Below are 13,833 nucleotides of genomic sequence, written 5' to 3' on the forward strand. Positions count from 1 at the left end.
CCCTAGTACGTCAGTGCCATCACAGTTTTCTGGGCCATATTCAGCTGAGGAGCCAGGAGTCTGGTGGAAAATGGAACAGAGGGTGTGAGAGAGACCAGACCTTGGTTTCAGCTCTATGTTCTGCAGTCAGGACACTACACCACTACACGGTCTCTTCCACAATCCACTCTCAGAAATTTCCCTGGAGATGGGTTTGGAGGACCTCATTTCCCTTTGAGTGCCTTTCCTGTTGCGATGCCAGATAAATGCAAAATACAATGATGCACTCTCTCTCTCTCTAGTCCCTCCAAGTTAGAATTCTCCTTACAACTAGTGAGGCCGGCCTAAGAGCTGGCCCTGATACAGGCTTTAGCTAACAGGTTACAGTGATGATGGTCCAAGGAGCCAAGCTCTGATTTGGTTCAACTCCAGATGGTGGACAATAAAGAGACACAACAGGGGAGTTTAGTCCTCCAAAGAGACAATGGTCATCACCTCTGAGGACCTAGGACATTAAAGGCACACCAGACCCATAATGAGGCCACCGTCCATCTGTGGATTAAACTTAAGCAAACATAACTTAAAGGATACATGCCCAGGATGACAGCTTCAAGGCATTTAATAGGCAAGGACTCTCGAGTCATTTCTTTCGCTGTTTCCATTAACCTGTAGGATAGAGCACAGCAAAGGGTCTCAGGACTTACTTAATAATGCAACCGGTCTGTCTGTCAATCTGTCAGCATTCCTGTCCTCACACTAGGCACCATGTAGGAATACAGAGGGAAAAGGGAGGACTCACTTTGCAGGAGGACACCAAAGCACATACACACTTGGCAGAAATAAAATCCTAAATTCTCCACTCCTCTCTCCAAGAGCTAGTTCCTGGATGTTAGTGACCATATTCCATAGTGTCCTCCCATTACCCCTGGACTAGGGGCATCACATGGAGTAAAGGAGGCCACATGAAACACATTTCATAGGCATCCCCCACCCCCTGAATGAGTTAGTCTCTACCACTGAGCTCAGCTGTCAGGGTGGTCCAGACCCAAGCCCCACCTCCAACATGGCCCTGGGTCACCCCCAATCCACACCCCGTCTCCACCCCTTACAGACCAGGAAAGTGAGCACTGGGATACAGGGATGGAGGGCGGGAGAGGGAGTTAGCAGCTTTCAGGTAGGAAAGAGGTCACCTGGCCCACAGATCATGCACCACTTACCCACTCAGTGGCCTCATTTTTCTAATTTCAAAGAACTGCGTCCCTGTATGATTGTATCTGTGTGAAGTATGTAAAGGGAAAGTAAGAGAAAACTCCAAAGTCCCAGGAATCCAACAGAGGAAGCTATGCATTGATTTCCCAATGAGATGAGGAAGTGAGAGCTTTCCAGGTGTCCAGTAGCCAGAAGGTAGTCAACATCCTCCACTGTCCTGCCTGGAAATCTAACTTCTAATTTAGGCCCCAAAGCACCTTGGACCTTTAGAATAGCCATATTCAATCTGCTCTGTATTCTGGTTAGTTGAATACATGTCTTAATTCATCTACTAGACTAAAAGCTCTTTGAGAGTTGGGACCATTTATTTATCATCTTTATATCAACCATAAAGCCCGGCATAAATCTAGTGAATGAGGAATAAGTGAATGAATGCGTAGACAGATGGATGGATAAATAGATGGATAGATGGGTGGAAAGGTAGATGAATGGATGATGGATTAATGAATGGGTGAATGGATGAAAGGAAGAAAGGATGAATATAATTGATGAATGGAAAGGTGGATGAATGGTTGGATAGATAGAAGGGTAGGTGGATGGGTGGATGGCTGGCTGGATAGATGGATGAATGAATGAAGGAAGGAAGAAGGGAATAAATATATACAGAAGAGTAGATGGATGGCAGTAGAGTTTCTCAGACTGCAGCAGAGCTTACTTTCATTTCATGCCTGAACTGACACTTGACATTGATTACTAAATGTGAGATGACAACATTATCCACAGCCTTGGATTTAGCTAGTTGCCCAGACGGTCTCAGGGACTGGAGAGGCTGCACCGGGTCATTCTGAATGACAAAGATTCCCTAATGTCATGCTCTCTTCTCTGAGACTGGATGTTAATTTTTCTGAGCCCGAAAAACGTCGCTTTTTGCATTTCCCTATACTGCCTCAAACAAAATTCTATTTAAAAAGAGCATGTTTGGGAATTGCTAATGAACCGTGAACTTGTAGCCCAGGCAGGGAGGGTGTATGAGGTTAGATGTGTGCCCCTACTGTGGTGGAGGCAGCTGCAGAGGGTGGTGCTGAACACCCTCCTGAGAAGGGCTGGGAGTCCTCCCTGCCACAGATGTGCTTGGCCACTCAGACACGAGCACACGGAACCACCACCTGAGCAGCTCATTATAAGCACATTCTGGGCTCGACCTTGGGAGATTTTGATTTCAGGCCATGGTTTTAACCCTAAATGCCGTTCAGAGTCACCTCATCTTGGACTGTTAAATTGGAAGTTCCAGGGCGAGGTCCAGGGGCTGATTTTAATAAGCACACAGTTTGGAAAGTACTGGCACGGACATAAGAATAACCAATAACAATATAGGCTTGCCTAGTTTTTAGAAAAATAATATACAAAACCCTAGATGTAGAAGCAAAAAATCTACTCTCATTATTAGGTGATTTTTTTACTTTACCAAAGATGCCATTCAAACCATGAGATTCTGGTATATTTAAAGTAGAATTCAAATGGCAAAAATGCAATGCATATGCCCAACTTTCCCTGTATGTATATCTAGTTTGTACATCTTGTACATAAAGTGAGACAAACTCACGGTAATAAAATAATGAAAAATTATCTGGCCATCTTTTCTCAATTCCTAAGAGTTTTCAGCTCCTGCAAGTGAGCTGGGGAGGGAATTCCTATAAACATTGCCTTCAGGGTGAGAGACTCACAGACCGAGTGCGCCCTCAGCAAAGTCAGTGACACCTCTTCCCAGGACATAGTGCAAAATCAGCACTCCCGCTGGCCAAGACCCTGAGGCTGTCAGAAGGGAAGGCAGGATTTGTCTTTCCATATCGCTACTACCCACTGCACACATCTATAGTCAGGACTGGCCCCGAAAGGTCCCTGTACTCTAGCACTGGTCATGTTGTTCAGGACAAAGCAATAGGCAATCCCAAGGAACTAAGTGAAAGTCTGGACAGAAGCTAGAACAGAGATCACACTCTGCTTTCTTTATGTGGTGGCTCCAATGGTCAGGTGACAGGGAGCACAGTCCAGCAGCCGGCCGGGCCTTCCCTTCAGTCAGTGACCTGGGTCGGTGACCATCATAATGCATCAGAGAAAAGTGCAAAAGCAGCTCCTTCGGGGCAACAATGAATACCTGGCTGAGGGTGTGCTGCTGGGTTTACCAGAGAATGCAAATTCTCCCCACCAGGCTCATTCTCTTTCATCTCTGCTCAAGTGGTCCTTGTGAAGCCCATGTCATAGACAGAAGGAAGGAGCCATTCTAATTTCTGTTGTTTTCTGGAATGTTCTGTGAGGAAGTCAGTCACATCCAGGAAGGCTCAGCTCTTGGGGTCCAAGTCCACCCTGGTAGGAGTTTATGCTTCTGGACCACACAAAGCTCCCCAGGTGGGGTCCCAGTTTGGGGATCAACACACCACCAGAGAGCCTTTCCAGGGCTAGAGCAAAGGGTGGCGCTACCTTCTCCCTCTAACATCGCTTCAGGATCCCACTGGGAAGATGCCCTGTGGGGGAGTTCATAATCTGTAAAGTGGAAACTGCGAGGCTAATCGAGTAATCTGCCTACCCAAATGCAGAACTGGTGGTGTTCCCACCTGGCAGTATTCATCCCTTCAGGGAAGTCACAATAAATCCACAGGAAAGGTTCTTGCCTATAGCACAGAGAGCACGTGGGATGCAGGCCAGTGCCCGTGAAATCCTTTCTGCTACATTCTAGGTCTTTAGGGAAGAAGGACAGAGGCCAGAAGAGGCTTGGCATCCTGGACAATGTGCTGGGGGTCTACAGGGCGTCTGATGCTTGCTTAGCTCTGAGATGCTACTGACTTACTTGGGCAAATGGCTTGTCCCTCTCACATATACCTCTGCCAGCCCAGCTCCCCTCTGACTCCTATCCCTGATAAAACACCAGAGCAGCCAGTGGGCCATCCGCCTCTGCCCCTTTGTCCTGACAATGTTGCTGCCGCAGACCCTCAGAACTGATCTAACCTGACTGCAAACAACCTGGGAACCCTGGAGGTGGAAAAAAACAGTCTGGCTGGTCTGAACCCAGCCTGGACCCACGGGATCCCCAGCTCTATTTCAAGCTCAAATGAGGGGAGAGAGCCCCATTCAGTCACAAGGAACGGAGTAAGGCCACCAGTCGAGGCCACTTGGGGAGCCAAAAGCAGCGCCAGCTGGGCCTCCAGTAGATTATGAGCAGTCAAGATGAAGGCAAAAAGTGAGAGAGGAAAGAAAAGGAACAGAAGACTAGGAGGGAAGAGGGAGAAAGACTGCAGAGGAAGAAAGAGGGAAAGATGACTGAGGAGGAGGAAGTGGAGAAAGAGGAGCTGGAATGCAGAGGGGCTCGAGGTGGCCCACCACTGTCTCACTGCCTTCTTGCCATCCTGGCTCACATCCTGCTAAAAAGGGCGGGGGTCTGATCATTGTAATTACATCCTCTGTTATCCCTCCTTCTAGACTCTCACATAGTGGCCTCCCTCCATGCCCGGCCTCACCAACCTTAGAGAGTATTTGCTGACCAGCTGGGGAAAGACAGGCCACCAGGCTTGCAATCACCATGCCCGTCCCCTCGCTGTGTCTGCTCAGACCCTCGTGGGAAGGATACTGTAGTGTCTTCATGTAGTTCTGAATTGCCTGGAGCCAGTCTGGGATCGTCATCGACAGCCTGTAGTTTGGAACCTGGGGTATTGAAGGCTGCAGAGAAGTAGAGAGAGATCTTTTTGGGGCCCAGTGCTTGGTGGCAGGCCCAGGAATGAGACCACCGGAGAACTGCTCCTGGGAGCAGATGGCCACCCTGCCATGGTCACCTGTTCAAGTGGCACCTCCTGGACAAGGTTTCCCCACACCAGCTGGTCCCCTGCTGAAGTCCTCCCTCTCTGCATTCCTTCTACACACACTCCACCGTGGGTCACAGTGACTCTCTACTCTCTATGGCCTTCTGTGTATTGTGAGTGTGAACACAGCCAGCCTCCCCAGGGAGCCTCAGCCATTCACTGAGGCCAAGGACCATGTCTTATAGTGTCCCCCACTGAGCCTGGCCCAGGATGTTCACAGAGGCGCTCTATTAACCCTCACATTCTTTACTGCATGACTGAACCTTTTGCTGCATGGTTGGTGTGACCCATTCTATGTGCCCCACTCCAGGGCACCATTGAACGCAAGATGAATGATGCCCTGAAGAAATGCAATATTGGGCGCTTTGGCCGCCATTTCTTCTCAACACCACCCTCTGCAATACCCATCTCCTCCCTCCCATGAGTCTAGACCCAGATGGATGAGGAAAGAGTCCCTTCTTGCCTTCACTCTTCCCCTCTTGCCTTCACTCCTCTGACTCATGAGCCACCTCACCCTTTTCCCCTTAGGGCCGCCCAGCCACCTCTTGGTTTCCTAGTCTGCCTCTTGGTCAACATTCACCAAGTGTCTACAAGTCCTGCAGGGAAGAGTGCTAAGCCCTGCAGGGAGGAGAAAGGAGCAATGGCAGGCAAGGACGCAAGAGGGGGAGGTAGGCGCCTCTAGTCTGGAATTTAGAGCTCAGACAGCACTCAGCGCTGAGCAGGCTGCCAACGAGGCTGGGAGTGAGAACAGGCTGGGGCTTCCAATCCAGTCACTCCTGGGAAGTGAGGGACGATTTTTGCTTTCTCTCCCCCTGTATGTTTCTCAGTCTCTCATCCTCAGCCTCGCTGGTGGGGTAGGGCCATTGGGGGCAGAGGCACTTGGCTCATGTGGGCCTGAGGCCCCTGCAGTGCGTTGTCAGGAAGGAGAGGAGGCTCCTGCAGGCCTATGTGCTTAGGAAGGAGCAGAAAGGGCCTCGGGACAGATTAGTTCCATCCTGGGAGAAAACAGGGAAAGGGAGGCCCTGGGGATTTAGGGCTTAGCTGATGGACAGTGAAGCCGCTGGTCAACTGACTTGGGGACAGTGCTGGGCAGCCTGCTGGGCACCAGAGCTCTCCCAGCTCCCTGGGTTCAGGCCCCACAGTGAAGCTGGAGGGCATGCTGGCCCTGGGCCTGAGGAGGGTAGGAGGAGGAGGGGGAATGGAAAGGGCTGCTCATACTTCTGTACCCCAGGCTGCATTTACTTATAATGCTACTTGACATTCTTTTCCTCTCCGCGCCTCTATTCTCTCTTGGCTTTGAGACTTCCTACTTCACAAGCAACTGCCCCTTCAACAGAAAGGAAACTAGTCACACTTCCTACTTCACAGCCAAGGTGCTGTGTGTGTGTGTGAATGTAAGAGTGTGTGCACACACAGCTGTTCTGTGAACTACATTTCGATTACAACATATCAACTCAAATCACATTCTTGTCTTGGAGAGACTTTTTTGGGAGCAAATTGGAACATTTGCTCACATGCCCCTCATCCTCCCCGACACACACATACACACACACACAGTCAAAAAATGAAGTGTAGCTGTGGCCTGTGTCGCTCAGTTGGTTGAACATCATCCCATGCACTGAGAGGTCGCTGATTTGATTCCCGATCAGGGCACATGCCTGCTTTGTGGGCTCAATCCCCAATAGAGGGCATGCAGAAGGCAACCAATCAATGTTTCTCTCTCATTGATATTTCTCTCTCTCCCCCTCTCCCTTCCTCTCTCTTTAAAATCAATAAAAACATATTTTTTAAAAAATAAAGTGTACCTTTGTGTTTTCTGCCCTAACAAACACCAAGACGTATCTGGTTTGTCCTTATTTTTTTTGTGTGCAGTAACATCCACTGATATACCCAAACCGGGAATTCTGTGTAAGAACGTGCCAGAGATTCCGCAGAGAAGCAGAGAGAATGGGAGATGCGCACAAACATCTCTTTAGTACTTGCTGTGTTCCCAGCTCTAGAGCAGGCACAAAGGGAGAGGGGCACAGAGAGATAGGGAGGCGGGATGATACAGTTTATTGAGTCATGAGCATGCTTCCACACAGAAGAGTACCTATTTAATAGAAAAGCTGGTAAGCACAGGGAAATGCCCCATAGAAGCACGGACCACCTAAGGGATCCCCAGAGGGGCATCTGTTGACCACAGCCCTGAGGTGGCCAGAGTGACGGGGTTCTGAGTCAACCGGCCATGGGGGCCAACCACCAAATTATTTCAACTCCAGCAAACCCAACAGAGCCCACAAGAGCCGGATGACGGGGTGGGAGTCAGGCGGCAGCTGGTCCTCAGAATAGAAGCTCAGTGGCGCCCAAAGGTTTTTAAGAACAGCTGCCTGGTTACCTCAGCCCCTGCTGAGAGCGAGTGGCCACATTCCCCAAACCCCAGCTGAGGAGCAGAGCTGTGGCAGGAAGAGGGGCCGAGGCTGCTGAGGGGATGATGTCATCTGGCTACAACTCTGACATCTGGGAGCACTGACTGCGACTCAGGCTGGGACTCAGCTCCCAACTGGCCCCTCAGGCTGCCAATGCCTCCACAGGACGATGAACTATTAACCAGGTGGGCTCCTTCAGTTGTGATGACGCGTTCAACACAACGAGGTTGGAGTCCCTGCTCTGTCACCTGCTGGCTGTGGACCCTGGTCAAGCTACATGACCTCTCTAAGCCTCTGTTACCTTCCCGATAAAACAGGAGAATATCACCTACTCCAAACCTTCTGGGCTGGCTATGAGGATTCTATAACCTACGTATACAATGTGCACCTCGGAGCTTGGCACTGGGTGCTCTCTAAGTGTGAGCTGTGTTATTATCGTCTGAAGTGTGCCTTCAGGGGCGGACAACGGGGAGGCCTGAAATGTCTTCACTTTTCAGGAAAACAGAATCAGCAGCGCTTGAGTCCCTGGACACTCGGGAGCATTCCTGAGATGCCTTCTCACCCTAATAAAAGAGGATGAAACCATCCACTTCCCTCTGGGACCATGCGTTAACCTCCTTAATTCATGAAGTGTTCACACAAGGTGATGAGAAAACTTTGGGGCCTCGAGAAAAAAACAACTGGCCCAGCTGCCTTGGCTTGGTGGTTGAATGTCGACCAATGAACCAGGAGATCACGGTTCGATTCCTGGTCAGGGACCGGGTTGCAGGCCCAATCCCCAGTGTTGGGTGTGCAGGAGGCAGCAGATCGATGATTCTCTCTCATCATTGATGTATCTCTCTCTCTCCCCCTCTCCCTTCCTCTCTGAAATCAATAAAAATAATAAATCAATCAATCTATCCTTTTTTTTTAATGGTCCCAAAAGGTGGAAGCAAACCAGGTGAATGAATAAACAAGATGGGGCATGTACACACAATGGGATATTATTCAGCAATAAAAAGAAAGGCCATTCCGGCACATGCTACAACAGGGATAAACCTTGAGGACCTCACGCTAAGTGAAATAAGCCAGTCGTGAATATCGTTCAATTCCTTTATATGAGTTCCTAGAATTGCCAAGGTCATAGAGACAGAAAGAAGAAGGGTGGTTGCCAGGGGCTAGGGGTGGGAGGGAGGAAGAGGGAGTTTCTGTTTAAGGGGTACAGAGTTTCAGCTGGGGAAGAAGAAGAGGTTTTGGAGATGGAAGGTGGTGATGTTGCACGCACAACCATGCACAGAACCGAACACTTAAATGGTAAACTATATGTTATGTGTATTTTACCACAATTTTTAAATGGCCGTGAAAAGACAATTCACACAAAAAAGTAAATGCAAATAGTGGATAAATATTTGAAAAAAAAAGTTCAAACTCACTAATAATTTAAGAAATGCACATTAAAGCCAGTGCAGAATGTCAGTTTCACCTCTCCATTTAGCAGGGATGCTCTGAAGCGTGGACACTCAATGCTGACGAGGATGCTCCCATACAGCGGATGGGAGTGTAAATTGGTACAACCGTTTACAAAAACAAAAAGCCCAGGGCACACTCCTTTTGTTTTCTCCATGACGGGGGACCTGAGAGTCTCTTCTCCTGTCATTTTCCTGCCCTATTTCACCTGAAATGCCAGCCTAGATTTCCCATGGCCCCTCCCCTCAAGATTCCCACCTCCTGCCATCTGCATCCAGTCCCCTCAAGCCACAGCCCCGCTGACGGAGGCAGGATCTACAGCGCACAAGTCAAAATGACCCTTTCCATACTATGCCTGTGGTCAGGGGTCGGGGAGTGGGAGGGGGAAGTGGAGTGGACAGGAAAAGGGTTGCTCAAGAATAATGATGAAACAAACCACAGGCAAGGTTTTTATGGACAGACTCAATTTCACTCCATTCTTGCCAAATACAATGACCTGTCAGAAGAATGCAAGGAGCCCAGCCAGTATGGCTCAGTGGTTGAGCGTCAACCTATGAACCAGGAAGTCATGGTTTGATTCCCTGTGAGGGCACATGCCCGGGTTGTGGGCTCAATCCCTGGCAGGGGGCGCACAGGAGGCAAACAATCAATGATTCTCTCTCATCATTGATGTTTCTATCTCTCTTTCCCTTTCCCTTCCTCTCTGAAATCAATAAAAATATATTTTTTTAAAAAAAGAAGAATGCAAGGAGAAGGGATGTGGATGGACACAAGTGCATATCATCACCATGTGGGAGAGAAGCGGGAGCTAGAAGAGGAGCCAGGGAGGCAGCTGGAACCCCAGGTACCAGGGATCTTTAATAAGAGAGAACAAGGACAAAGCAAAGCCTTCTGCTGTCCCTGCTCTGAAAAATACACTTGGCAGACACCAGGCAGAAGAGTCTCCTGGAGGAGAGCAAGGAACATCACTCGTGAGCCCAAGATGGGCCCCAGGCCCCTGCATCAGCAGCAGCCTGGAATCTGTTGGTGGCAGCCTGCCACGGAGGCCTAGGGGCCACAACCTTGGGCTGAGCAGGAAAGACCAATGGATGGTCTTGAATGCAGAACAAGGGAGGGAGGGAGCTGCCCAGTGAACCAGCAGGGGGCAGGAGTGGAGCCCTGCTTGCAGCAAAGTCTCACCTCACAGCATTCACCTCTTCACTCAGGCAAAGCTGCGTCCTCTAAATGTGAATGACTTTCCAATTTGGGATCAACGTGAGAATGAGACACAACCGAATGTGGGTTCTGCAAGAAACAGCCCAGCTGTTTTTTTCCTGGGCCAGCTCCCTCTCTGCCCCTGGCTTCCCATTCTCTATCATCCTCCACCTGGCTTGAGCTGTTTTCTTGCACTATCCCTAAAAAGCCCTGGCCTTCACCTACACAATTGTTAACTCCAGATGTAGCAACCAGCAGAGAAGGGGTCTTTGGTAGAAAATTTTAGAAGGAAGATCTCAGAGCAGGTGAACTCCTCCACGCCCCAGGATGGGGTACCTGGACCTTCGGGCAGAACTTACCATGGCTGCTAACAGAATGCCCGGCAGTCAAAGGAAGTGACATTCAGTCCCCCTCTTAGGCCTCTGACGCCTTCCCTCCGCCCACTTCTTTGCCAAATTCAATTGCCAAAAAAACGTAATCTCCCTAAAACTCTCCAACCCTTCCACCACTTCCTCCTCTTCTCTACAAATTCCTCAGTAAAGCATCAATTTGGTTAAAGGAGCAAAGGACTTTGGTCCCAGGGGGAAAAGTCTGCCAATCTGAGCGCAGGAATAGCCCTTGAATCCAAGAGGAGTGGCACCTCGAAACAGGAGCTTTTGAAACGGTCCCCATCTCAAAGCCTGTGTAGGAGTCAAGGTTTGGGGAATGTCGGGACCAGGGAGAGGTAGGATCCCATGATGGGGCAGGGGGTGGAGAACCAACCATTATGACACAATGTAAGAGAGAGAAATGTTAAGTTCTTTACTTAGGTTCAAAAAGCCAATGCCCACGTTCGGGCTGGGGTTGTCTTGGCTTGGCAGGAGTTCGAATGTGACCTACGAGTTACTACAATAGTATAATGTGGCCCTGGTCAGGTGGCTCCATTGGTGGGAGCATCGTCCCATACACCAAAAACGGCTGTGGGTTCAATTCCTGGTCAGGGCACATACCTAGGTTGAGGATTCAATCCCTGTTAGGGCCCATAAGCCTCCTCTCTCTTTCTCTCTCTCCCCCGCTCCCTTCCTCTCTCTCTCAAATCAATAAAAACATATCCTCAGATGAGGATTAAAAAAAAATAAAAGTACAATATGGCCACTCTATTAAAAAAAAAAGAGAGACCACTCTTTGTTGTTAATCCTCACCAGAGGGTATTTTTTTTCCATTGATTTTTAGAGAGAGTGGAAGGGAGGGGATGAGTGGGGGAGGAGGGGGAGATAGAGAGAAAAACATTGATTGGTTGCTTCCCATACATGTAGATCAAACCCACAACGCTTCAGTGCACTGGCTGATGCTCTAACCACAGAACACCCGGCGAGGGCAGGGGCCACTCCTTTTTAAGAACACAGCATTCAGCCACAGTATTGGAGGTCTCTGGAAGTAGCGATCTATGTTCTAAGCTGCTCAGACAACATTTAGAATATTGTTTTTCATATGTGCTTATTTTAGGGGACTGACTGATTTCAAACTAGCCATTGTCCTAGAAAGAAGGCGAGAAGAGTGAGTTGATCTGGGAACTCTAACAAATAAGAAAAGGTGAAAGGAGCTACCTGTGGACAAAGGAGACTAAAGGAAGGTGCAGACTGACAGATGTCACAGTTCTGAGGACTCGTAATTCCGTGCACCTCTGGTGTCACACAGGTCAGCATTAGAACCTGGAGACTCACAGGTCATAACATTATGGAATGTGAGAGTTGGAAAGAACTTTACTTGAAGTCTGGCCTACTCCCATTGTATAGATGAGAAAACTGAGATCAGAGGTTTTAAGTAAGCTAGAAGTGGCACAGCTAGGACTGGAATTCAGTCCCTTCCTCTCTGAAAGCCCCGTCTAGTGACATTCTAGGGAGCTGTGAGTAGCAAAGGAAGTTGGCATGTGCTACTCTGGCTCAAAGGGCAACACAAGAATCCGTGGTGACATGTGACTAAGGGGAGAGAAGGAGGACTTCTGTTCAGTCTCAGGAAAGATTTTCCCACCAATCAAATCTGGCCAGGCCTGGGACCAGCTGCCCTGGGAGGCAATGAGCCTCTGGTTCTCAGGAGGTCTTCAGAACACGGAAGGGAGATACTAACATTCCTGATTCCCATCAATACTAACATTCCCTGGTTCCCATCGAGAAAGGGGGTCACTGCACACAAAATCGGGAGAAGGATGAAGCCACAATTAGAAGCGGGGTTGCTGCTGAGGGTGCTGAGTTAGAAAGGCAGCATGGGGTGGTAGGAACAGGCCTCTGTTGCCTGTGGCCACCTCTCCTCCAGGTTTAAGGGCTCCCAGCTCGCCCTTCAGTAAAGAAGGCTCACGTAAGTATGGACAAAGCCCGAACCACAAGCCAGGACCAACGTTGTTCTCACGCTCAAGGAGGTCTCAGCAAGGGTAATTACGGCTGACAGGAAAGCAGGCAAGACTCTTGTTGGGCACAGTGAAGAGCTCCTTGACCGGCAGAGTAATAAGACACTGTGACTGACTGCGACAGGAAGCTTACCGGCTGGGCCACTTCTCCCAAGGGCACACACAGCTTTCTGGCCTGTAGGGCTCAGACGCTCAGGTCACCAGATGCTCCAGGTTGGGGACTCGACCAGATGGCCTTCCAGGTCTCAGGTCTGGCATTCCTAGACTTGCTCAGGAATCTTCTCAGCCATGCCAGTGTCCCCAGGGTGCCAGGGAAACCATCTGCCATGCTACAACCGCCCCCCCCCTCCCCGCCCCAGGCTCTGGCAGCATTTCTCCCCCAGGTTTGCATTTTATGTTTCATACAGCGACCACTGCACATCTCCCTCCCTCCGTCTTGCTAAGTGATCCTTGGCCACCAAACCCAATCAGCTCACTGGCTTCTCTCCAAAGTAAAAAGAGTTCTACTCCCGAGCCTCCTTCTCAATCCAGTGAGACTAATTCATCATGTCGACTGGAACGTCCCCTTTAAGGCATGGCCAAAACTTCTTTTTTTTTTTTTTTTCTTGGAGCCCAGATAAGCCGGGAAAAGAGAGATAGTTCACTGTTTTTGCAAGTTTCAGAGGTGAAAGTCACTGTCATAAAAAAAAAAAAATTGGCAAAAAGTCTAGAAATGATTCACGCTGAGAAGTCTGACTGGTTGAGTCAAATTCATTCACAGCCTAATAAATCATTTGCAAGGGGGAGACTCCGAAGGGGAGAAGCAGGGTGGGATCCCTAGGGGACCTATGCATTCTTGGCATCGCCGCTGCAACAGAGCGGCTACAGCTCTTGCTGAAAGAGGATGGACATGGGGGTGAGTAAATAAATAATAGAGTTTGGATAGAGATTCAAGGAAACCTTGGCACAACAGACCACACAGTCCCAGGACAGCCAGCCACCACCTCCCCCTCCCCCATTTCTAGGGCTTCCAAGACAAACATCTCAATTAAGCAAAGGGGCTGGGGGGGGGGCAGGGGGGAAGACTGGAGAGGGGAAGGGTGTTCGTAGCAGAACCCAGAACGTGGATAGTGCCTCTATTTGCCCTGTACAGACCGAAATGGTCCCCTCGCCGCCCACCCCACCCCCCTCCTTCGAAGCCACTGACCTTTGCCAAGAAGGCGGCGTTCCTGATGGCGCCCACCATTTCTCCCCCTTTGGGGTGCACCTTGGCCACGTGCATCCACATGCGCTCCCAGGTGTGGCTGTCGATGGGGAAGCCGCTCTTGTTCACGTGAAAGAGCACCCCGCCGTCTTTGTCCTCCTCCTCGGAGCCCCCGCTGGT

General features: G+C 49.7%; 1 protein-coding gene and 1 long non-coding RNA gene across 3 annotated transcripts in view; one reads left to right on the forward strand and one right to left on the reverse strand.

Annotated features, from left to right (window-relative positions):
- The window catches only part of VASH2 (vasohibin 2), a 38,048-nt gene extending 24,221 nt beyond the window's left edge, over positions 1-13,827 (reverse strand). The window contains exons 1-4 of the mRNA XM_005865161.2: positions 13,657-13,827; positions 4,811-4,899; positions 1,197-1,253; positions 571-645 (exon numbers count right to left, since the gene is read on the reverse strand). Coding sequence (XP_005865223.1) covers positions 571-645; positions 1,197-1,253; positions 4,811-4,899; positions 13,657-13,737 — 302 coding nt within the window. The 5' untranslated portion in view covers positions 13,738-13,827. The remainder of the gene's footprint in view (positions 1-570; positions 646-1,196; positions 1,254-4,810; positions 4,900-13,656) is intronic.
- The window catches only part of LOC106725916, a 35,242-nt gene continuing 33,425 nt past the window's right edge, over positions 12,017-13,833 (forward strand). For both annotated transcript variants that reach the window (XR_001361923.1, XR_001361922.1), the window contains exon 1: positions 12,017-13,365. This is a non-coding gene — a long non-coding RNA (uncharacterized LOC106725916). The remainder of the gene's footprint in view (positions 13,366-13,833) is intronic.

Source organism: Myotis brandtii, unplaced genomic scaffold, assembly GCF_000412655.1.
Source record: "Myotis brandtii unplaced genomic scaffold, ASM41265v1 scaffold197, whole genome shotgun sequence".
Taxonomy (NCBI): Eukaryota; Metazoa; Chordata; class Mammalia; order Chiroptera; family Vespertilionidae; genus Myotis; species Myotis brandtii.